Below are 24,179 nucleotides of genomic sequence, written 5' to 3'. Positions count from 1 at the left end.
TTTTTAAATGCAAGAAGGCGTAGCAGTCTAGAAAATTTATCATATCTAGATATCATTTAGGAGTTCAGAGCCATAAAAATTCACAGATTACTTAAAAGATGCCACTGCTCAATCAGAGAGGGGATTAGAGGAAGAGGAGATATCCAAAGTATCTTGTAAAGAAATGGGAAAATAGTTTTGATTTTGTTGTGTGCTGACAGCAAGTCCCACTGATATTAACTGAGGAAGATGGAGTAAAAGTAACATGGCATAAGGTTACAAATAGAGTGAGCCATAATTTATTAATGAACTGCATAGATCAGACTGAGTCAGGTTTGGACAGAGAATTCCAGCATAATTCCAGAAGTCTCTCAATAAAACTGTATGGTTTTGTTATTTGAGTTGTTGTTTACTCATGTAGCACATCTCACACGTACATAGATAAACACAAATGTATCTATCTAGAGATTTAGAAAAACAAAACCTAGGTAAAATTTTCCAAGAAACTTTAGCTCTTTCTCACAGTGTCTTTTTTAGCCTCAAATGACACCTTTGCTGTTCTTTGTGCTGTGTCCTGGCACGCTTTTTCCCTGATATGAGTACTTATGCCCTGATACGAGTTGTAACTTCCTTTCTGTCATACACTGCATTGGACTGTGGAGCTTTGTACCTTGTCATATGTAAGTATTAGATGCTTTGTAATAATAGGGATTACACTATGAAAAGACACCTGTGAGTTATTTACTTTGGATAAATGTTTCTTTAAACTTTGAGGTAATGGATTTTTCTACCAGATACCAGATGCTTGGGGATTAGGACTGAATCAAATACTTTATCTTACTTGCATAGTTGACCTCTAATGCTTGTATATAAGAGAAATCTGAAATCTTGAACTCTGCCTGTGTACAAAAACCTGCTTTTAAAAGTCAGGTGGGAACCCTCGATAAACTCAAATCTTTCAGCTATGAATTTGTCTGAGTCTTGTACCTTAGGCATATACAGAATATAAACCTCTGATGGTGTTGTTCATGGTGAGGAATGTTGATTAAACATAATTTAGAACGAGTCCTCAAAAGGAGGGATAAATAACAGGCACTCACAGGCACTCCCTGCAATAAAGTTCTCCAGATGGTGAGGTTGGTGTTGCCAAACCAGAACACAGCATTTAGCACTGAAAAAAAGGTTCTGTCACCATAGCTACTTCATTCTGTAAGGTTGTAGCTGAGTGATGCATGGAGGATGTTAGACAGGCTGATGCTTTATTGATATTCAAGTCACTGGTGTTTGAGATGAGGAAAAGATTTTTCAGAGCCAAAGCCTTTGGTCTAACTTCGAACAAATTTTCCTCTTACTTGCATTAGTTTTATTATTAGTGGAGCCACGTGAATATAAAGCAATAGGGAGAATAAAGTGCACATATTTTTACTCACAGATTAGAGATGAATAGTGAATAAATCAGAATAAGCTAGAAATTCCAAGGTTTGCTATGTAATTAAGTTTTGGGGTGTTTATACAAACAGGCATAGTATTCCTGTGGACAAATGAATATATGAGGAGCTTTGAGGTTGTTTACAGTATACTGCTGTTGAGTAAGTAAGCACTGAAAGTATGTACAGGTTTATGTACCTGAATTAGGTATCTGAATTATTCTATGCCATTCTATGAAAATCTGGTCTTACAATGGAAGTCTTAAGTACAGAAGCCTAAAGTAAAGTACATAATTAAATTCTCAGTGGCACTAAACAGTAGAGAGTTTGAGAAAAATACATTGAACATTTTTCAAAGTGGGCCATTCATGGGGTTAGATATGGATTTTAAATTTTGAGAGTATTTGATGTTTCTAATGTGCATATCAATTAAAAAAATCTAATATATTAAAAGTTCATTTAAAAACATTAATTCACAACTTCTGTTGGAAACGGGTGTAGAATTAATGATTCTTGCTGAATTCAGTGTTCCAGCAATACTATTACAGATTTTTTTGTTCTTCTGAAACATGCACATGCTCACATGCACACACACTCTCTTGATTCTGTTTTCCAAACTTTGTTTCAATTCTTAAATTATGTAATAATTTTCTCGGACTGAAGGGAAAATCAAGAAGTAAATAAAGTCTCATTTCTTCTCAGTAAATAAAGAATAATATCCGAGAGCCTTAGGCAGAGACCAGATTGCTGTTATATAGAGGCCTGTAAAAACCTAATTTATGAATAAACTGATATAATGATAAGTAAACCTTAGTTACTTGGGTCTGCAGATCTACGCTAATAGAGAAACAGCATACGATGTACCTCTATACCTGTAGCTTGTGGACTAGAGTACTGTAACATCCTTTGACTTATGCATTCTAAGCAAATGGATTTTGGACGTAAGCTAAGGTGGGGAACCAAGGGTTCTGAAATAAATTTTGGCCATACAGCAGACATACAAAAACTACCTTTTGTGACTCCTAGGCAGGCCCATACTTTTCCCCTTTCTTCAGAATTTGGTCACCTCCTCTTGCCTTTGTGATTTTTTTCCCGACTTTTCATTTATTTTATGTGGGGAGCATACGAACTGGCAATAGAGAATTTGCAGTATGCTTTCTGTAGATACAATTGTAATGCCAGGTACAATTACAATGCCAGTAAATTGGCACTTGCACACAGTGTTTTCCACTTCAGTTGAAAAATATACAGCCCTTTCACCTGGGTTTATTTCTTTAGCCCAGTGTCAGTGGGTTTTTTCTTTAAATTTACCACGTATTTGTAAACTTACCATAGTATTCTTGAAGAGATGAGGTCAACATCACCTGAATGATACGATCCTCCCTTTGCTGGCTTTGTCACCCTACTGCTTCCTGACCTTTCTATCTGAGAAAAGCTGTGGGAATGCAGGGGAAAAAAGTCATATTGGGGGAGGCATTCGATGAATATAAACTAATTTTTAACACAGAACGTGTTATGAAAAGCACTACAACAGAAATAATGAATTGTCTTGAATCATGGATAAGAGTGAATTTAGGAGGCCTAATGGGGATTGCCATTTGAAGCAAAGGGCATTGTTCTTTCCCTGTACCTCAGGAGTGTGAATTGAAAACTGCTGTCACAGTGAAATATATTTCAGAAATGTAAAGCAGACCTTGAAAATAAAGTTCCAAAGTAATTACACTGTTGGTAACTTTGTTATTTATGGAAGTGCAGTGTCTTACAATAATCAGGAATGCTATCTTTGCTGGATTTTTAAAAATAGAGAGGTATAAAACAGAATTGGGAAATACCTAGTAATTTTTATGCAACAAAACTGCTCTTGACTTCACTGCTTGATATCAGTGAGCATTGTCCCAAAAGTGTATTGCATAAGGGACTCAAGATTTGGCTGACATCAGTTATCCTTCAGATCGTATGCTCTTTCACTGCTTCTGCATGTAATGTTAATTTATGTTTGATAGATACCATCAACGATAGGGAGTGCAGTACTACCTCAATGGGAGTTTCATGAGACACATGGCGTCCTGACATTCCTCTCCATGCCGAAGGGGCACATCTGCTCCTACATACCTCAAAGGGAGATGCATTGACTCCCCCCGCCAGCTCCCCAGTTCAGCTGGCTGGTTGCAGCTGTGGGTGGAGTCAGGGAAATATTTATTTTTCTGTTGTGACTAATGCTGTTCTGATCACTGCTCTTTTTAAAGTCCTTGGCATTTTGTCTCCTGTATTGTAACATACTGGAGAGTTTCCTGCAGGCAACTTTTTTCACACCTTGTGCTTCCTACAGTTTCTCTCGTGTTCATAATTTCCTTCTCCAGTGTGTATCTTGATGGTAAAAGGATGTCCCCCTTCTTGATTCAGCACCCCTGAATGTCTTCTGTTTCCTCCTGGAAGGCATTTGTGAAGATAAAATCATATTAAAAAAAATAATCTTCCAGTGTTCTCCTACTCTCATACTTAACACAGTGTCTTCCCAGCAGTCCTTGGTCCATACTTGTCTTGTATCACAACATTCTAAGCTTTTAGGCACACAAAATATATCAGAATCTTCAAATAACATTTTTTCCCCGAATGTATACATGATTTGGGGGAATATACATGATTTATGAAAAGGATGTCATTAATATGCAGTGTAGTCATTTTTGGGGAGGGGGGAAGAAATGTTTCAAGTGATCTGTGTAAATCCTTCACATCTTTTTTTAGTTTAAAAATTTCAAATCATTCATAACTTCATTTCCAAATGCTTTACGATCTAATAATTTCCATATGCCACATACAACTTTCTGAAGCTCTTCTGTAGACATTACCTAATTCATTTTAAAATCATCTTGGAAACATTGAGCTGAATTGTTCTACATGCACCATTTATAAATAAATTTGCTGAGAGCTTTCTTTTCTTTTGTTCCTCTGACCAGCTCATTATCTTTATTTTTTTGTACTTTTCTACCAGAATAAATGTTAACCTCATAGAGTACTGAGAATAGCAGCTTCTGGAAGAAAGACGAAAAATGAATTTAGGGGAAGGGAAAACGTGTTATAAAATGTCTCGGCAGGTCCCACTGCTGTTGCTGTTGAAAATATCCTGCTGTAAACTTTGCTGCTCCTTTTGGTGTTTAATTTGAGGATTGACAATTCTGTCTTTGCAGACTGTAACAGAGAAGCACAAGCTAAATGTACCTGAGACAATGACTGAGGTTCTGGATGTTTCAGATGAAGAAGGTGAGCAATTTTTCTAAGTTCTTATTCCATGTCACTTATGTAACCTCTAATGTAAGTTCAGGATAACTGCTTAAGTACTTTGGCATCTTCATTTTGCAGTACTTGAAATGAAGTTCTGTATAATGGCCTTTTATGGCATTTGAATACAGGTGACCCAAACCAAATCCTAGACCCCTGTATCTTTTTCAGAAGATGCTTATCTGAACCAAATCAACAAATGAGAACATTTCCTAACTTCAGATTTTAAAATTTAAATGTAGAGCTGTCCCAAAGCTGGGTTTGACCCTCCCACAAAGAGGAATTTGAGTAGTAGATTTTCTGGATCAGTGCCACCTATTCCAGATACATGTATCTGGGAGTTCTGTGCTAATTGGAAACATTTATGTAAGAAGATGCATAAGGTGGAAGGTGAGGAGTCTGTTCCCTTGAGGGAGCTTTTGGCACACAGATAGGTACGGCGTGACATAAAGTAACAACATGCTAATAAGTTTGGCACTTTGGTTTCAGAGTCTATTGTATGTACAGACAGGAGGTGTATGTTGTACCACTTAGCTGAGTCCCAAGAAAATTTCTGTGAATTTGTGGAGGGATTGATAAAGTACTGTAATTCTATACATCAGAGAATTAAGGAAATAGCTTAAAAACATCCCATTCTAAAGGTTCGCAGGTGACTTCTTACAAATTTTAATCAGAATGGCATCAGATAAATATAGGCACATTTGCAAGAATTATTCTTTTTTACACTTGTCTGTTAATTAATGTTACAGTATCTTACATATGCTGTTTTGTGGTTATTATCATTTAATGGAAATAATTTATATAGTGACTAATTTCAAAAATTCCTAGGGATTTAGGAAATAGGTTTCAGGGTTGGGCATTTTTCTTTTACAAGAAACACAAATGCACTTGTGTTCTAAATAATACTGTAAGTTAATGGCATTCTTGTTCTGAACCTGCTTGCATTACTTTTTGAAATGGGATTTATGCTGATAAGTGAGTTACACTGTTGAGAAAATACAATGTTTAGGCTTCAGATATCACTTTTTATTTTTTTTTTTTTTTAATTCTTGCAAGGCTGCAAGTGAAAGCAAACAAGTGTGATTCAGAAGAAATTATTTTCTGCTGCATCATGATCAGTTGTTTCTCAGGCCTGTTTTTGCTACGTTTTCTGTGGTTCAAACACTCAAGGACTTGTGTAATTACTGTGATAAATGGCCTTTAAATTGCTTTTAGCCTTATGTTTACTTTCTTGAATTTTCTCCCAATCTTTTGAGCTACCATTCAACCACCTTTAAATCTACAAAGCCTAGTATGTCTTTCTGCTTTACAGGATTAATACAGGCTATTTATTTTTCTCAAACCAATTTATATGTTATACAGCCTTTAAACACTCTGATGATGAACGCTTCAGTGATGGTGAAGCATATAGTGGCACAGGTGCTATTAGCACAAGTTCGTGGAGTAAGATTTACACGCTTTCTCTTCTTGTTTAACTCTGATTGTTTGTTTTATTGTGTTGAAGCAATGTGAATTTGCTTAATCTGGGTGCCTAACACTGGTCCTTTTTATTACTTTTGAAGTGTGACTGGGTGTGTGTTTCCTGGAAGGTGGGAGGAAGAAGGGAAGCCAAAAATCCAGGATTTATTACCTGTATCTTGAATATGTTGGCAGAATTTACTATGGCCATCCAGCATGACTAATGCTCTCCAGTGCTTTGAATTAACATTCCCTGTTTTTTGTTACCATCTGGCACCTACTGTCTGTCAATAGCCAACAGATATGACGTAGGTGCTCTGACACATTGCTGCTCAAGGCTCAGTGCTGAGCACCATTCTGGTAGTGCCTCTGTGATCCTGCTGCAGGTTGCTATGCAGGTTGGTTACAGTTAAAGCACTTCATGCCATTGTCCTTGTAAAATCTGTTTCTACAGGCAAAACATTCAGGATGTTGTGAAAATTCGGAACATGGATGGTACTTGTCACAGGTCCTTAATATAGCTGGGGGCAGGAAGACTGCAAAATTTTTTGAATAAAGAGGATGAACCTTTTAGTGATGGTGTAGTCTTGGTAAGAGGCTAGCAATAAGGTTTCTGTAATGCTGTGTTCTTAGCTGCTTTAAAGTGACACAATATGTTCTGAAATAAATTAATGTGACACGGTAAACCTGCCAGCTCTAATTATATAAAGTTGAAAACAAGAAGAGTACTTGAGCAAGCAAGTATTTCAGGTCCCATTGTGGAACTTGTTCGTCACTGGTGGTAAGTGTTCTGCATTTTGCCTGGGAAGCAGTTATGTTGAGTAATTATATGCTGTTACATTAATAATATAGTATTGATATTCCTGAAACAAATTCAAGTACAGCATTCAGTCTTAGCAGTATAAAATACAGGACCATATAATCTATCAAATAGCTCAACTTGGTATGTAAAGTCCTGCTCTGTGTAGCCTGTTTTAAAATATTTTTAATGCACTGAGAGTTCCGCTAATTCTTCTTTAATTTTTATGTTTAGCAATTGTATTGTTATTCAGAAATCTTTACATTTTACTGTATCTGAAAAAAAATCTTTGCTTTGAGTAGAAACAGACTATATATTTTACTTAAAATTGCATTTGATTTTTTTTATTTAAAAAAGAAGAGATTACTGGTATTTAGATGATAAGTATCAGATTTAAGTACAGAAGCAGGTTTGCATTGACAGGGAAAGAAAAACACCCATGCCAATAGCAGGCTGGATAAAATTGGTTTCATAAGCTTTTGTGCAAGGGTCAAGGAAGAATTAAAAAAAGAGAAAACTTCATAGGTTAGCAAAAACATGATTGTAGAAAAATCCTGCTTCATCTGCTCTAAATCTGTTATCTGTCCCTACATGTATCAGATATTCTGTATCATCAGTAAGACTTTCTGGCTCTGTGAACATCAGGGCCAAAGATGTATCAGCACAGTTTTATTAAGCAATTTATTCATGCACCACAGAAATACACACCTTCACATGTGTTTTACTATTTTCACTTTTTGTCCTGTAGTCTACCATGAAGACTATTTTAAAGATAATTATCCATTGTTATTTGCTCAGCACTGTGCACAAGTAGTAGAGTCACTGTTCAGAAGGTGATGGCCTCATCTTGCAAAAAAATTAAGTGCTTCTCCTTAAGGATGGGAATTACATTACAGATTCCCACAGGCCTACCTGTTAAGTGATGTGCTTCCTGAAACATGTGTCCATGCCAGCAGAAGTGCTTTGTGTGGATAGAGTTGTACTAAAAAACTTCTGTATTTTTGTCATTGTATCTGGCTTAGCTGTTTTATTGCTACAAAGTTTAGTTCCTTTAATGTTGTTGCCACAAAAGAAGTAATTTGTACCTGAGGGATCCATACAGCAGTAAGGGGCAATTACTGCAAAGCATCGTGTGAAATATATTTTAGTGACATCTATGGAAATAGTGAAGCAGATGTTTGTGATAGGGCTGAGTCAGTGTAGACATACAGAAAAATCTAGAAAAGGAAGGAACTTTTTTTTTATTCGCCCATATGTTATTACTGTATTGAGGAGCATGTACTCATTTCATGTGTTATTTTTGTGGTGAAAGAGCTGTACAACCTGCCAGTGATTTATCTTTGTGACTCCCATGTGAGATAGTACAGTGAGTGTAGGGCTGTATATAGAGGATACAAGACCAACCAGTAAAACAGGTTGTTGAAGAGCTCTCATTTGTGTCTGGATAGGCCTCCTCATCTCCTGCTCTGTTTTCACTCCAGTTAATTTTCAAAAGCTCTGGCTTCACTGACTCTTTAAGACTAAGTTCTGGCTGCTGCAAGAGGTTGTCATAGCTGTAACCACACTTTCCCACATCCTCCATTATGTCAGCACAAACTTTTCACCATGTGGTGGTCCAACCCAGAGAACCGATCTATCTGAAAATTAATCTCTTTATTTGTTCTGACAAGTTATTTTTCAGCCAGACTACTTTTGCAGGCAGGAGGGAATAGAAAGGCTGAAGTAGGTGCGACACCATTGTCAGAAGCAGCATACCCCTGAGATGGTTACCATAAAGGTCAGTTCACACTAAACAGTAATTAATGCTGACATTTCAATTGCAGAGAAGGGATAGATAGATGGTGGGCAAACAATCATGTGCAAATAGTCAATGGAGTCTCAAAAGTCAGCTGAATCACAATATCCAAAGAAGAAAAAGCATCTCTTTCATGAGGGATGCCTGTCTAAAAGTTGCTAGAGTCAACCCTATACCTGGTTGAGACACAAGGTGATGCTGACTTTTTTTTTAAACTTTGTGCTTCTTTAAAAAAAAAAGTTGAAAATAATAACATCTGTGGGAGACATCGGCCTGTCAGCCTTGCACAGCCCCTGAGAAGCAGCTAGGCTTTGATGAGAAACAGGCCTTGGGAGAAAGATAAGGAACTGCTGAGTTGTGCCAAGGTGGCAGGGAAAAACAACAGACAACTGCAACACTGAACTGTGGAAAAGTCCTGAACTGTGAGAAGTTACAGTTACGTGAACAGCACGTCAGCAAGAAGGTGATTGGTCTGCAGAGTGCATGTTAGAGTGGTCTTATACTGACAGGAGAAAAGGTTAATAGCTGGCTAATTGCTGATTTGCTAATTATGAAACAAGAGCCTTGGCGAGAGCATAAATATGTACTATTTGAAAAATAAACAGCTTTGCTTGATATAACTCTCATAGAGTTGTGCATGTCCGATATCAACAAACTCCCGCAAGAAACATGTTAAAAAGAAGGTGATTAAGACATTGAATTTGCTGAAGTGCTTCTAAGAATGGAAACAACGTCATCATGTGTCCTTAAATAATTTATAAAATACAATATGCATTAATGCCTAAGTAAGTTACTTGCCCAATGTGAGATTGTGAGAGGAGCAGAGTTGCTCATTTTAGTTTTAAACCTTACTCAAAATTGTGATACTGCATCATTCAAACATATACATAGTAATAGTATCTATGTAAAAGTGGAGTTTGCTGTCCCCTAATTAATGTGTGTCAGTAACAGGGTGGCATATCTGTGAACTGCTGCATTGCTTGAGGACATCAAAAATGTGATGTTGGATTCCACAAAGCAGTTCACAGCTAATCCATACCTGATTACATCAAATTTCTGATTAAGAAGAAAAAAATCCTTTTTGTTACTGAGAAAAGTTGTTTTCAGTGTAGTCAATTTTTACCAGTGTAGAGAAGTTTCAAACTGTTTAGTAAGTCTGGTTCAGACATATGCTCACAAAGGACTGAGAGGTTACTGCTGTACAAATAGACACGCTAGTAGGGTTCAGGAATTTATTTCTGGCACTGTTGATGATTCCTAAGCGACTCTGTGGAAGTCACTCCAATTATCTCGGTCTTCCACTTGTAGAACAGGATAATGAAAAGCTGCTTTCCCTGACACATTGGGAGCTGTAAAGAAAATGCCACATGTATGTGTTTACCTACCTTACCTGCCTGCAACTAACTAGCCACCTAGTTATTGTTATGAATGTTGTTGTTATTAAATTATAATGTGCTCTGGTACCCAATAATACTCTCTTGTCAAAGCGTATCGCTTCATATTTGTGGTAACTGCAGTTTGCACTTTGATAAGCATACGGAATTCCTTAGTAGTATCTGTAACAGCAGTAAACGGTGCTAAAACATGTCAGTGAATTTCCCGAGTGCCTCCGCACATGGACGTAGAGTACACTAATACTACAGCATATGTGTGAGAAATGAGCAGTTACTTCTGGACAGAATTCATTGCTGTTCTACATGCACATAATTCCACTGAAGGTAGTGGTTTAATTAGTTGGAAGACTTAAGGAATAACTTCCCTTAATTAAATGTGAAGTTAAAGTTGCAGTCAGTAACTGTTGTTGGTTAGACTTAAGCGAGTGGCTGTTGCTGCGCGTTAAAACATTTAAATTCAGAATAACGCTGCTGAATTAATTCACACTCCAAATTAAGCATTTTATAACCAGTAGTATAAAATGTAGCCAAAGATTGATGATTTACAAAGTAAATCAAAGGCTGTGTACTAAGAATTTAACTAAAACTTTTTTTTAACGGAAAACTCAGAAAGAGAAAGCTGACAAATAAGAGTTGATTCTTAAAACTTTATTAACCTGCACAGAAAATATACCAATGTCTACCTCCAATTTCATAGAATTTGTAGGTTTTAGATGCCCTGTAAGCTATGTTATGCGAAGACTTGCTGGTACATTTTCACAAGGTCATCTAAGATGAAGGGAGATTCTTTTCTAGAAAGTTGCTTTTGTTTACATTGTGTTTTCAAGATTAGTTTTTTTTTTTTTTCCCCTGAGCAAAATAAGATTTTTTTTTTTTTCCTTCTAAGTGTCAGATGTGCAAATGCAACAGGAAATCTGAAAATTGGTTGCCTTTTTTTTTTTCCATTCATGTATTGTCAGCAGAAAAGGTTCTCAATATAATGGTTAACTGCTCAATTTTTCTTTTCTAACTTTATTGATGTTGTTACTGGGAATGTGAAAAAAAGGATTTATAACAGTCTTACTTAGATTCTTTCATTGAAATCTTTCACAGTGAATGTAGCTTTTTTTAAAAAAAATCTGGTATTGTCATTGGCAAGAGATTATTTTGCTTTTGTTGGGGTAGAGTTGCTCAAGATTGTTCACTTGTCAACATTTTAGTAATGAAAAATAGGACATTGTGGTTAGGTTGCAAAAATTTTTGGCAAAAGTTTTAAAGAAACTGCTGGTTTTCATTTACATCAGTGTTGTTGACAAAAAGTAGAATTGACCAGATTAGCAATAATAAGCGATGTGAGTGACATGTGTAGGCATGACCCAAACTACAGACTTACATTTGTTAGTGCACAGAAGGAATAAAGCGTGGACATGACCAGGAGACAATACTGTATTTACTTATACCTTATTTCCTAAGTTGTTATTTTATGAGCAGTGTTGAGCATTGAATTATTTTCTTCAGAAATTGAAGTTATAGGGCAACCTACAATAGCTTCTTCATTGTAATCAGCATGTTAAAAATGGGAAATGTATTTCTGACTAGTCTTATCCATCTGATCTAAATCCATCTTTAAAGCTGCTGGATATTATTCCTACTCATGGTTGATGTAAATGTAAAAGCAACCAGTTTTTATTAACCTTAATTAGCTAAAGATTTTATGACTGCTGACAATGTTTGCAGACAATTTAGTAAAGTGAGCTCTCCCAGCCAGAGGAGCATGACCCATGGGCAGCAGATGTCTTGTGCTGTTGTCCCCTGGAACAACATGGCTGTGAGAGATGACTTGTGTGTTGGTACATAACATTTTACAAATATTTTTAAAAGTGCTACTTAAAAGCAGTGGTTGCCATGTGATTTTCACAAAGCAAAGTTAGGAAATACTTTGTATACTTGGAAAGAAGGAAAAAACTTTTTTCCCCTTCTTTTCACTTTAATGCATGAAGAGTCTTGGTCAACAGGTTTGTTGGGAGTCATGGATATCTGTACTAGACCAAGCTTTCCTTCCCTAGTGCACAGTGTATTTCATGTTGTGAGGAAACTTCCTGTTTCATAGGAAGTATTTGCCTGGTTTAGAGTGAATTTTCCATGAGAAGAAAACAGTGTTCAGATGCTAAATCAGTTTTCCATCACTTTTCCCAGTATGTGCTTTTAATGTCATTTCCTGCCCAGTGTTCTTTGTGGGATGTGCTTTATTGCTCCCCTTGAAAGTACACAGAGAGCTCATTCAAATCCCAGTCTGACTATGGCATAGCAGCCCCACAACACCTCAGACTTTTCAGCATGCCGGTTAGTGTCGGTGACCTTCCATGGCTTCTGTGGCTTGGGGAGGTAGGGGTAGTTTGTTCTGGTTCAGTTCTAAAAAGGCAGTGCTTTTATTCTTTGTTACCTAGATCCAATGTAACAACTTTATAAATACCATAGTAGCCACCTGTGAAATACTGGAATTCATTTTGCAGCAGGTTAATTTGCAAGAAAACAAAATCAGGGCATCTTCTTCTCTCTGCAGATCCTGGATGATAGAAATACAGGTTTGGGTTTGTTTTTTTTTTTTTTTTTTCATTTGCTTCACCTTCTGTCTTTTTGCAAATGCTGCATTTAGCTACCAATAGCTGACATGATGATTCATGTTAAGTCATGTATCAATTTATGAAATTCTGCATGAAACCATACATGTTTTCCTGACTGGCTAAAAATAAAGACATTTAAAGCGTTAGCCAAACTGTAATTTAGGAAAACTTCTAGTGTGTGTGGGCCATTAAATAGAGGATTGATTTTTAAGGAAGTGAAGGTATCCAAGGAAAGTGTCGGAGAAATTCTGCATTATACATTCCTTTAAAGATGCTTCAGGACTTACATACTCCATAAAAAAATTGTGCTTGCCATAGCTGTCCTGTCTCCATCTGTTACTTTTAAGGAGCAGCACTTATGTGGGGAGCTGTAGACTTATCTGCATGCTGCAGAGAAAACAATAATTTTGGCAAACTCATATAAATGTATCTGGCTTTAAAAACTATTAAAAGCAATTTCTAGCAGTTTCTATCACAGCCTTCTTTTTTTTAAACTTTTGCCTATATTTTTTTTATGTTTCGTGAGAAACAATTTAGGGCAATTCTCATACAGCAGTTGTGTTTTGCGATTCACTTATGTAGCAGGAGAATTATAGGGAATGGTAGGGAACTGCCTTTGTTGAGGATTCCCTAAAGAAGTTGACTCTGTAGGTGCATATCCAGAATGGTGTGGTGAAAATCTTAAAACTGCTTTACTTGATCAAACATTTACATAGCTCCCTGATATCAGAGGATAATTTCTGAAAAAAAGCTAGTCTGTTTTAGGAATGTTAATGAAACACTTTTCCTGTGAGCCAGTACTGATTTGATAAGCTGAGAATTGCATGTGGCTGAGTGCCTCAAAGCTACTGTTGTGTAAACGTTACTTTGCATTTAAAACCTGTTTTTGATCTCAAAGTGGTTGGTGATTGTTACTTGATTTAATCAGTTACATAGGTAGGACACACCAGTCCTTTTTTAGCAGTTAAGAAAACTAAGATGTAAAGTACAGCAATATCAGTGTGGGTCTCCAGTTTCAATGGTTTGGTAAAATCCTCTTGTGTTCAGCCAGACTGTCACTGAAGGAGCAGATACATGGTCTCAGCATGCAGCCTGTTTCTCTTAGTAGTCTGTTCAATGATTTATAATGCTCAAAACCTGTGTTTAACATGTGAAATCGTCAGCATCAAAATGAGGTTTTTGTTTTCTCTGTACTACTGGGTTAGAGTAAGGCAAATATTTACTGAGTGGCCAGTCAGATCTGCTCAGGTGCTTCCCTTCCGATATCTTAGAAATCAGCAATTGAGATCCATTCTTGTATTTGGATATTATGGGTTCATGATACACAGAAATAATATGTGGTCAACATAAAGTGTAAGAAAAAAACCACCCCAGAGGAACAGATGAGTAAGGGTCATCATGTGAGTATTGCTGACTTGAGTAAAAAGTTAATTAGTTGTGGATTTTTGTGAATTGGTAGTTTGGCTCTGTTTCAATGCAGACTTTGAAAATGGTTCTGTGTGACTTTGACAGTGACTGACAATGGAGTTTTACTTCTGCTCCCCAGTCTAGGCAAACAGAAAAAAATCCAGACAGTTGCATTTTAAAAGATTGTAGGGAAGGTTTCCCATTCCTGCTGTGTCTATTTTTCCCCCGTTTAACTAACTGCACCATCACTGGCTATGTGCAGCTCCGACTGCTCCTTGTAGGCTAAACGGCGTGTTCCCTGCTGTGTGGTTGTGTGAGGCTCCATCAGAGCCCTGTGCAGCTCTGAAGAATGATGCCAGTGCTGCTATTTTAATTCAGTTCCTGTGACAGCAGTGTCATGAAGGTTCGGGGTCTTCTGAGTCAGTGAGGACTAGCTGTTTGGTTTTTGTGGAGTACCTCTACAGCACAAACCAGCAGGGTGGAAAAGTTCCCCAGCTAGTGCCACCAGTGTTGCACATCAGGGTGAAGAACTGTGTGGGGATGCCTGCTCAGGTCCGCTGCGTGGCGCTGCCTCTGCCTTAAGAGTCCCTGCTGTGAGAGCTTGTGTGCTCAGGTACGGCACTGAATCACTGTAGCTCTGCTGCTTCTGGACCGGTGTGCTTGCACAGCTCTGCAGTCTGTATGTGTGGATTTACCAGCCCAAGAATCTCAGTGCTGCCACTCTTTGCTGCTTCAAATAGATATGCTTTTGGTTGGCTTGGATGTGACAGAGTTAAAACTTTGTGTGAAAGTGTTACTAACAACCATCAATTTACTTGTCCAATATGAGTTTCTGTATCAGGCTTTCCTTGCCTTAAGCACGGTACTTAAATCTTAAAGTTTATTTAAATTTCCTATCCTGATTCTTAGGTATGCTGTCTCTCTTTTTCACCTCTCCAGTCAATTTTCTTTCTCTCTCATGGATCCAATCCTGAAAAGTCTTGGATCTCCAGTTTTGCAGAAGAGGCCACTTGATTTAATAGTTTTTGCAGGTGGCCAATGTCTCATAGAAATGTTTAGCATCTTGTTTAGCAGGTTCATATCTCCTTCTCATTTTTTCCTAGTAAGAGGCCTGGAACCTACTAAATTTATGCTGTCTCTGTCATCCCTTCTCCATGTAACCTGGCCCTTGTCAGTCCCACCCTTTGTCTTCTTGCTTCAAGTGATTTCTCTCCTTTATTTATTTTTTTTTTTTCCCCACCCCCCTTCTGAGGAGAAAAGAACAATCCCCAAGTGTTGTAAACCTCTATAAAAATATGCTTTGGGGGGCTCTTGCATCTTGTTCCATTTCTTTGGTCACTGGAAACAGATCAGTGGATTGTCCAGCTCATTGCAGAAGGCATTGGGACCATGATGTTTTGTGTGTTATGCTCTGGAGAAGCTACCCATCGTATTGGGAATTATTTGCACTCTGCAAAGAAAAAATAGCAGAAGCCAATGCAGGGACTCAGCTATTGGCCACTTTTTGTTTAAAAATAAATAGATTCCTAGGTTTGGGGATTTTATTATGTTTTTTATTTTAACTTCTTGTTCCAGTGTCCTTACCAGTAAGACCCCAGTGTTTCCAGGCACATGATGCTTCCTTCCAGTGCATTTTGTTCCCTTTCAAACCTTCCCTTTCAGAAGATGGTGTACTTGGAAATGCAGGTTTGGACAAAATTTTAAGAGATGGGCAGTAGCAGTGATGAGGCCAAGGCTGAACAGAATGCCTTGAGGCACAGTGCTAGGTCACCCAGTGTTTTGTAGTGTGTTTTCCCCTGTCAAGTAAACCTCTAAAAGTCTGTTGGTATCAAGAAAGGAAGGTCTTCTTTCAATGAAATAGAAGTTAAATCACTAAGTGGGTAGCTCATTGAAATCCACCTGTAAGTTCATAGATGGGCACTGCAAATCATGGAGCATCAATGTCAAGGACTGTATTTGTCATAAACTGCTTAGTAAGTGGTAAAACTGTTACTGTCATTAATTTGATGAGGAATGTGATGGCAGATGAATCGTTTCTAGCATGATTAAAAAGGATAACTTCTTGTGCTGCCATAAAACTACCATCTGGTAAGATCTGCTATGTAAAGAAGCCCATGGTCAGCTGAATATGTAATTTCTTCTGAGCAGATAATGTGTCTGTGTACGTTTGAATTGACTGAGACTCAGGAATATAGCCATGTTAGATCTTCTAATGACAGCACAATATTACTGGCAGGATGAATGAGTGCTTGTTACACAGGCTTGGAATAATTCCCTTTGCGTATGTGCAATTGCCCTGCAAAGCAGCAATTCAGACACTCAGGTAACCACAGTTGTATGAAATGTGATGTTGCTACGCAATCATTTAGACTTAAATATATTTTTTTTTTCCCTTCCTATACTAGGAGGGGTTGGATGTGGAGTGACTTTAACTTCTAGTTCACTCACTCAAGACTAGTGTGTTAGGAAGTTAGCTGCGTTACCGATAGATAAATGTTCTGAAGACATTGTGAAATATTCATGGATAGTCTTATTACTGTTTGCAGATGTTCACATCACATAAAAGAGCCAGTGTTACTTAGACCCATTATTGACAACTCTTAGATGAGAGGCCAAAGCTGAAATAAGAGTAGAGTTTGGATTTTTTTTTTTTTAAAAGGATGTGGGTGTGATGAAAGCAGTGAAGATTTTGCCTTTGTTTCTATTATAGATGGAATGTCTGGCGTGATTATAAGTATCTAGTTTATTTGAAATATAACTCAAAATTCCTTTTACTGTTTGATTAACAGCACTGCCTTAATATCTTCCAAGTTTTCACTAAGCCCTGTGCTTTATAATGTGACATTCCCAGGAAACAGGAGGCATCATCTGTCAGAAGACAGGAAACATGCAATGATTAAATGCGTTTTATTGTTTTCTGTGAAACTGTGCCCAGTTTCTCCCTCTTAATGTGGGCAGATGGAATTTTCAAGAGCTTTTGTTGTTATACCAAAAAGACTTAGGCCTAATTTTTGCATATAATATTTGTGTATACAAAAAATCGTAAAACTTCCAAAGGTTACTTAGTTTTAGGTGACAAATTATAAAATATTTATTTATTTATTAGCTGAGACATCAAGCTAGAAAAAATATCAAGATTTCTTCCGTTAGTAGTGAGCATCACCCCTACGGCTTGTAATATCAGTAACATTTGGGGGATGGGGGGCAGGAAATGCTCTACCAGAAATAACGGCAGTAACAGTAATTGTTTTTTTTGCAATTTTTCCTTAATAAGACTTTAAATCACACAAGTGGTAACTATCCTGATGCCCAAATGAATTCTGTTTGAAACAGCATGGATACCGCTTAACTAACCTTTACAGTCCTTCATATTTCTCAGCATATCGGGGTGATTTACTGCAGCTGGGATGTGTAGCCCCTGAAAACTGTGCCTATATAACAGTGGCAGTATCCTGCTTCAGGTTCTGGATGCTTGCCTATGCATCTTAGAAAATGAGAAAGTTTGAAGATATTGGTGGCCTAGGGTCATGTTGTGTGGTTCCGTGGGCTACACCAAGCCTCTGGCAGGCTTTTACAGTAGTAACAAACCATTGGGAAAGTCACTGAAATCTCCAGGCAGAAACTGTGGAGAGAAACTGTGTTGCAAATGGGAATGAAAAGAAACCTCTACATGTTGCTTGGCAGCATAATCTGTTTTGTTAGTCTGCTGGGGAAAAGTGAACTGTGACTTCATATAGACAGAATTTCCTGGGGAACATAATTTTGGAACTAAAAAGAAAATTAAACCCTGTTATTCAGGGTGTATGCTAAAAGGTTACTATGCTAGTTAACCAACGATCATTTAGGCTTTGATTCATTATGAATTACTTTTCTCATTAATGATCGTTACCATCTATGCATGTGAGCTTATTTCCAGCTTCTGGATTTTGCCATGTTTTAGAAGTAAAAATTTTCTTGCTGATCACAGAAAGATGTTAGAACATGGGCGAGACAGCCTTATATGATGTGGAGTTTGGACAATGGAGAGTTTAAATTAGGGTTTGCAACTATCAGGCGTAAGGCCACAGAAAACACTTTTTCAGCTGAAAACACAGCTTACAGTCAAGTAAATGATTACATTTAATCAGAAATTGTCAGGCTGTGATACAGCGTAGCTGTGAGCAGAGCTAAAGTGAATAAAGGAACAGAGACCATGCTTTAGAGAATAGCAAAGAAATTTACCCCTTAACAGTATGTGCGACAGCAGAAATTAGATTAAATCTAATTGTTTAATCACCTTGATTAGATTTTTTTTTTTAAATCTTGCTTGATGTGCCAGTTTCATTAAATACATTAATTGCTCGTGGTTTGCAGTGTTTCCTGAGTGGAAAGTGCCTTCCTGGTTTTTGTGCCGTCCAGCTGTTAGATCCCCAACATGTAAATGAATTCAAACTTGTGTGTGTGCTTATATCTATCCCTTCTGTGATTGATTTAAAGGTGATGACACAATGACAGGAGATGGAGGAGAGTACCTTAGGCCAGAAGACCTCAGAGAACTAGGAGATGACTCTCTACCAAGCAGCCAGTTCTTAGATGGTATGAACTACCTAAGGTACAGCTTGGAAGGAGGACGCTCTGACAGGTATTTGGCTGGACACATATCTTTTGTTATGATAATTCTGCACATATTTTGTTATAAATGTTTGGAATCTGTTTCTTGGGGCCTTTAACTCAAGGGAGACATGAGATGCACTTGTCAACATTTCTTTATTGGGTATGTCGGTGTGGCAGTCGCTACTTTGGAGGAAGAAAGTGTGGAATATTTCCTGACTAGTCCAGAAATTAATGCATACTACTCAGAGTCTAGTGAGGAATTTGTGATTCTCATTTGGTTCTTGAGAAGGCATAGCTTGCTTTATTTTCTCTGTGGTCAAGCAAAGGAAGAAGAGTCTAGCAGTCTATGGAAAGGGCTTATGAGTCATCCCAGTCTCCTCCTGTCGTGAGGCGGGGTCTGGGTGAATAGGTGGTCAGGGTGTTTTAGCATTAGGTGAGCGGACTTTTTAGACTAGTTTGCTGGCTATAGATACAAGGAAAGGAGCAGCGAACTTGGTCATTCTGCATTGGGTTTGCAGTGGGTATGTCGTCAGCAAGCACATTGACTCTTAGCAGGAAAGAGAATAATTTTCCCTCTACTAGCACAACACAGTATTTGTTATAAATAAAATTTAAAAATAGGAAGAACAACATCTATTCAGTCCAGAAAACTTAGTGATTTACTTATATCTAAGAAATTGAACTTAAGCCTAGATGTATTTGTTGAATAACAATGTTTGTATCTTTTTTATTTTTATTTTAGAGAATATCACTACAGTTTACAAAAGAAACAGAATTCCCTTTTCAAGATGAGAGCCTTTACCAGTGAGCATAAGTGTAGACTCAAACTGTCAGATTAACACCCACAAATCAGTTTAGAATAGGCTACCCAGGCATTCCTGTTTGAAGATGACCATGTCTAGAGTACTCCTGACTTACTGCCATTAGAATTGGGCTTCACTAGAGGGGGAAAAAGAAGTTGAGACCTTGGCAACAGAAGGAATTTTTAATCTACTTCTTTTTCCAGTTGTGATTGTTACTCTGGCAACGTTTCTGAAGCTCAGTGAAGTCAGTAGGATCCATTCTGTTTACTTCAGTAGGCTATGAATTGCTCCTGGAACAAAAGATGTCAGGAAACAGTTTGGTTTGCCTCACAGCATGTGTAAATCCCTCATCATTCAGGTCTTATAAACTTGAAGTCTTTGTTGGTTTTTAGACAGTTCCAGTGAATCCACTGAAAACAAAGTGACTGTATGGCTTTTTAAGTCTCAGAGGATGTTTGTGAACTACATCAGAATGCTTAAAAATCAAAACCTTTTATCACGCACTTTCAGTGGTAACAAAGTTGGGTTTTTTTAATTTTAAGATGTATAGAAATGATTATGCAGGCAAGTGTTAAGCCAGTTTCTGTTCCCATTTAGAATATTTTAGCTTTTAAGTACTGTCAGTGCATTTTCACTGGCGAGTAACTGATGTGTTTTGTGTTGTATGAAAATTATTTCACGTCCTGTATCAAGCACGATTATATTGAAATGAAACAAAATTATAAAGGGAGAAGGATTGAAAGAAAAAAGTACATCTTTCTAACTCCATGGTCTCATGTCACTGTCAGGTTACTAGTTGTAAAAATTTTCACAGAGACTGCTTGAATTATTTTGCTTTTGCTTTAATGTGATTTTCATTGCATTATACTGACTTTGGTTTCTCAAGAAATTCAGTAAAGCAAAATAGTATTAGCAGTCTAGATTCATATAATCTTATGCATTAAACAAGTTGATTTAAAAACATACCTTTTTTCTTTTGTAACCATCTTCCCTATTTATTTTATTTCTCTCTCCCGTTCATTCTTTTTCATATGCTTTCATTAGCACCATGCCCAGGTAGGTATTACATAGCATGAAAACATGTTATCTCTATCCTTTTACGGCACCTGTCCCAGTTCATCCATTTTGGAGGCCTGCTGTATGCCAGAAAGTGGTTTTGGAGAACCAAATGAACGACACTACTGTTGGAGATAGTTGTAGTCTCAAGTGAGGATGATATGTCATGGTGAATGCTGATCCAACAGTACACTCTGTCTAGGAAGGTCGCAGTATGACATAGCCACTGTCCCACAGAAACTTCCCTGATTCCTGTGCAGACACTGTTAGCAAGGACCAGGGAAGTTTCAGTAGATAACAACAGCTGGTAGCTGTCCTCCTGTCCTGATGCTACTGGAAAGGTTAGCCATTTACCTACTCTGTGTGGAGAAACAGTGGTAGAATAAAAAGTAAAGAGAATGGACCACACTAGCTGGATTCTCTCTCTGGATATTGAGAACCAGAACTGATTTGGGCCATATCAGATCCACCAGTATCTGAAAAGACTTCTGTTTCATTGTAAGTCCTTTCCTTCCACCTTTCTTGTCTATGACAGGCTTGAGGAAGGCTTTCAGTCTTTAAATAGAGAAACATTTTCAAGGCTGATTTATACAGTTTTCAATGGTATCAGGTTCTTTTCCCAGCTTCTGAAACAACATATGCTTCCCACACCAAGAGATGCACTCAACTGGACTAGAGATGGCTAGAGCTCTGTCTAGGCTGACAAGTGGATGTGTACTGCAACATGGTCTCGCAGTCATCCAGATTAGGAACATGGCTAGAATATGCTGCTCCTATTTCTGGATACCACCTGGGCTTTATTCAGGGCTTAGAAGAGGTGGGTGATACATGCCTGTGCATTACCTAACACGGGCAAGACATACACTTATGTTCAGGAGCTTTGTAGCACTCCTGGGTTCCACAGTTCAGTCTCTGGGGCTGAGTGCTATTGACTCTGCAACCCCTGTGACTGAAGATTTATCAACTGGATTTGGAAAGAATTTGTATTTAGACATTAGTTTTGTCTCTGTGGTTTAGGTTTGGGTTTTTTTTTTTTTCCACAGGATTCCTGAAGACTTATTACAATAATAAACAATTAGTTCTGTTCAGTGCCACTGCACTGTTGGGTTGGCCAGTAACTTTATTTCTAAGTCTCAGAAGCACAGACCTTTTAACTACTGGTTTGCTCTGCATTTAGCTGGCAGAGCACACAGATGAGGGACAATGTCATCTGAACCCTAGTTTTGAAATTGACTGTACTAGGAAATTTAAACTTCTAATTTACTGCAGACTTCCGTCATATGCCTGTGCATACCTTGCCTGTAGATAAAGTCCATATGCTCAATGTATTGGGTATTTACTGGAGTTTACATACAGGTACTATATAGTGAATATGTATGTACTGGGCTACTTGTAGTGGTGGTAGTAGCAGTGCTGGGTACTTGCAGTAGAATATGGACAAAATCACCACGGAGATAACCAGTCAGATCTTGGACATACCTTCTTTCATTCAGTATTAACCAGGATGTGACATTAGTTGAATAGCAGAACCTACAACTTGGATGGCGAACCTCTTATGAGCATTGCATGGCACAGCGAAGCAGTTCTGCAAGTGTCAAACATTGAAATGAATAAAGGATAATGATGGCAAATGGGGTCTGCTACTGAGGCTTATTTTTCCACCAAAGAACAACTGTTCACTGACGTATTTGTATTCTCATTATGAACAAGCAAGGTGTACTCTGCCTACCCAATTCACACTAAAATGTTTACCCAAAATACTCTTCACTCAAGATTCACTTTCATAATTTTTGTCTGAAATGTTATAGGCAGACAGGGTGAACTTCTGTCCCTATTGAAGTTTTGTTGGTTGTTTTAATGGAAACAGAATTCTATTCTAGAAATGCACGGTTCCAATAATAGCAGCCTTACTTGTCTCACCTCTTCCACTTATCTGGGTGAAAGACATTTCATTACATGTAAGAGATACATTTATTGTGGGTTTGCTTTTTTTCTCAAGACTTTCCTAAGGCTGATACTTGTGTAATACCTATATTTTCTTTCAGTTTTGTACCATCCGTCTAGTGTGCTAAATAGGCCATTGGTATAAAGCAATGATTAATAGCATTGATTATTCTTCAATGTCATATATTTCTAATAAAAATAAGATAACCATTTGCTTCTAAAAATTGATCAAAAATTATTGAATCAATGTAGCTATTGTTAAAAAGCTGACTGGTTTGAATCAGATGGTAAAAAATTATTTCCAACAATATCTGCATTTAAAACACTTGAATCTTGTGTCTGTAATGTACATGTGACTTTTTTATTGTTAACTGCTGAAAATTAATTATCCCTTTAAAATCTGTGTAACTAGATAAATGGCCTATTGTTCTGATCCAATGTGTTAGTCATTCTGAGTACTACTCATGGATGCGTAAGCCACAAAAAGAAAACGGCTTCCTTCAGTTTTATGTACTCTATTCCTCAAGATATAGAACATGAGTACACATACAACATCTGAAGGTCATTGATCTGTTTTAAAAAAATTACTATTGTAATACTGCTGCTAGTTAATATGTAAAGGACAAAACTAGTGCTATTTGGTAGCAGAAACCCCATTTACCTCACTATGTCCTACTGTGGTGTCGTATTTGTCTTTTTTTGCTTTTTGCTAGTGGATGCTGTAGTTACATTCTGAGCCAGTGCTTGGAAGCAGCTTATTTACTGCCTTGCATCTCTCATTGCTACAGCAACCAGTTTTCTGTAGAGCTGTGTGTACTTACAAAGAAAACATTTGGACTGCCTCTGACTGCCTGAAGATGCTGTTGGCATACAGAGGAAGAATTTTGTTTTACACAAGAGCTTGCGGCTGGCCACAGTTTGCCTTGCTGTGTGTACCTTCCAGGGGACAATGTCAAGCTTACTTATTTATATTTTTAATGTTCAGAAAGAGTAATTTCAGCTTTTCTTGAGATGTTAGCATTCTGGTTTTCCATACTGGTTTGCTTGTGTGATGTAACAGGAGAGAGAACTTCTCCAAAGAGCCTTACTTGAAAGAAATTCATGCCACAAAGCCAAGTATAAAGTATTTGTGAGTATAAAATAAACTGTCATCTAGATTAATCTCTAGGTTTTACATTTTGAAGCAAATGAAGTCAGTCAAAAGCCTTTGTGGCCCTTAGTCAGAAAGGTAGCATAACACAGATTTGTAAAGCTCTGTTTTTCCGCCCATGACTATTATCTACTCCCCCTGGAAGCTGCATCATATTGCTAATAGCACGCTTTTTTCATTCTCCCACTCGATCTATCATGACACCTTTACAACATCATCTGTACTGCTGATATATTGCTATGGCATCCTACCAACCTACCAGCCTGCGATCCTTCAGTTCAGACAGGTCCCACACGTTGAGCCATGCCTCCTACCTGAGGGACAGTGCCATGATTGACGATACGGTCGTAATCCCCAGCCAGCAGGTAAGCAGATTCTCTTATGTTCTCTCGTCAGTTGGATAAATACGGAAATAGAAAAAGATTAGAGTTTAGACTGTAGTAATGATACTGTGTCGTGTATGCTGCTTTGTTTATTTCAATATAAACCTCT

At 37.7% G+C, this 24,179-nt stretch overlaps 1 protein-coding gene across 32 annotated transcripts in view; it reads left to right on the top strand.

Annotated features, from left to right (window-relative positions):
• Positions 1-24,179, top strand: part of ANK2 (ankyrin 2) — a 310,156-nt gene that overhangs the window by 226,100 nt on the left and 59,877 nt on the right. For 14 of the 32 annotated variants that reach the window (XM_026847405.1, XM_026847408.1, XM_026847396.1 and 11 more), the window contains 4 exons: positions 4,595-4,667; positions 18,618-18,762; positions 20,582-20,593; positions 23,950-24,052. In XM_026847405.1, coding sequence (XP_026703206.1) covers positions 4,595-4,667; positions 18,618-18,762; positions 20,582-20,593; positions 23,950-24,052 — 333 coding nt within the window. The remainder of the gene's footprint in view (positions 1-4,594; positions 4,668-18,617; positions 18,763-20,581; positions 20,594-23,949; positions 24,053-24,179) is intronic. The other 18 variants (XM_026847413.1, XM_026847409.1, XM_026847411.1 and 15 more) reach the window with 2 other exon arrangements.

This window comes from Athene cunicularia (assembly GCF_003259725.1).
Source record: "Athene cunicularia isolate RWA chromosome 4 unlocalized genomic scaffold, athCun1 chr4_part2, whole genome shotgun sequence".
NCBI classification, from domain to species: Eukaryota; Metazoa; Chordata; class Aves; order Strigiformes; family Strigidae; genus Athene; species Athene cunicularia.
This window is presented reverse-complemented; position numbering and strand designations above follow the sequence as displayed.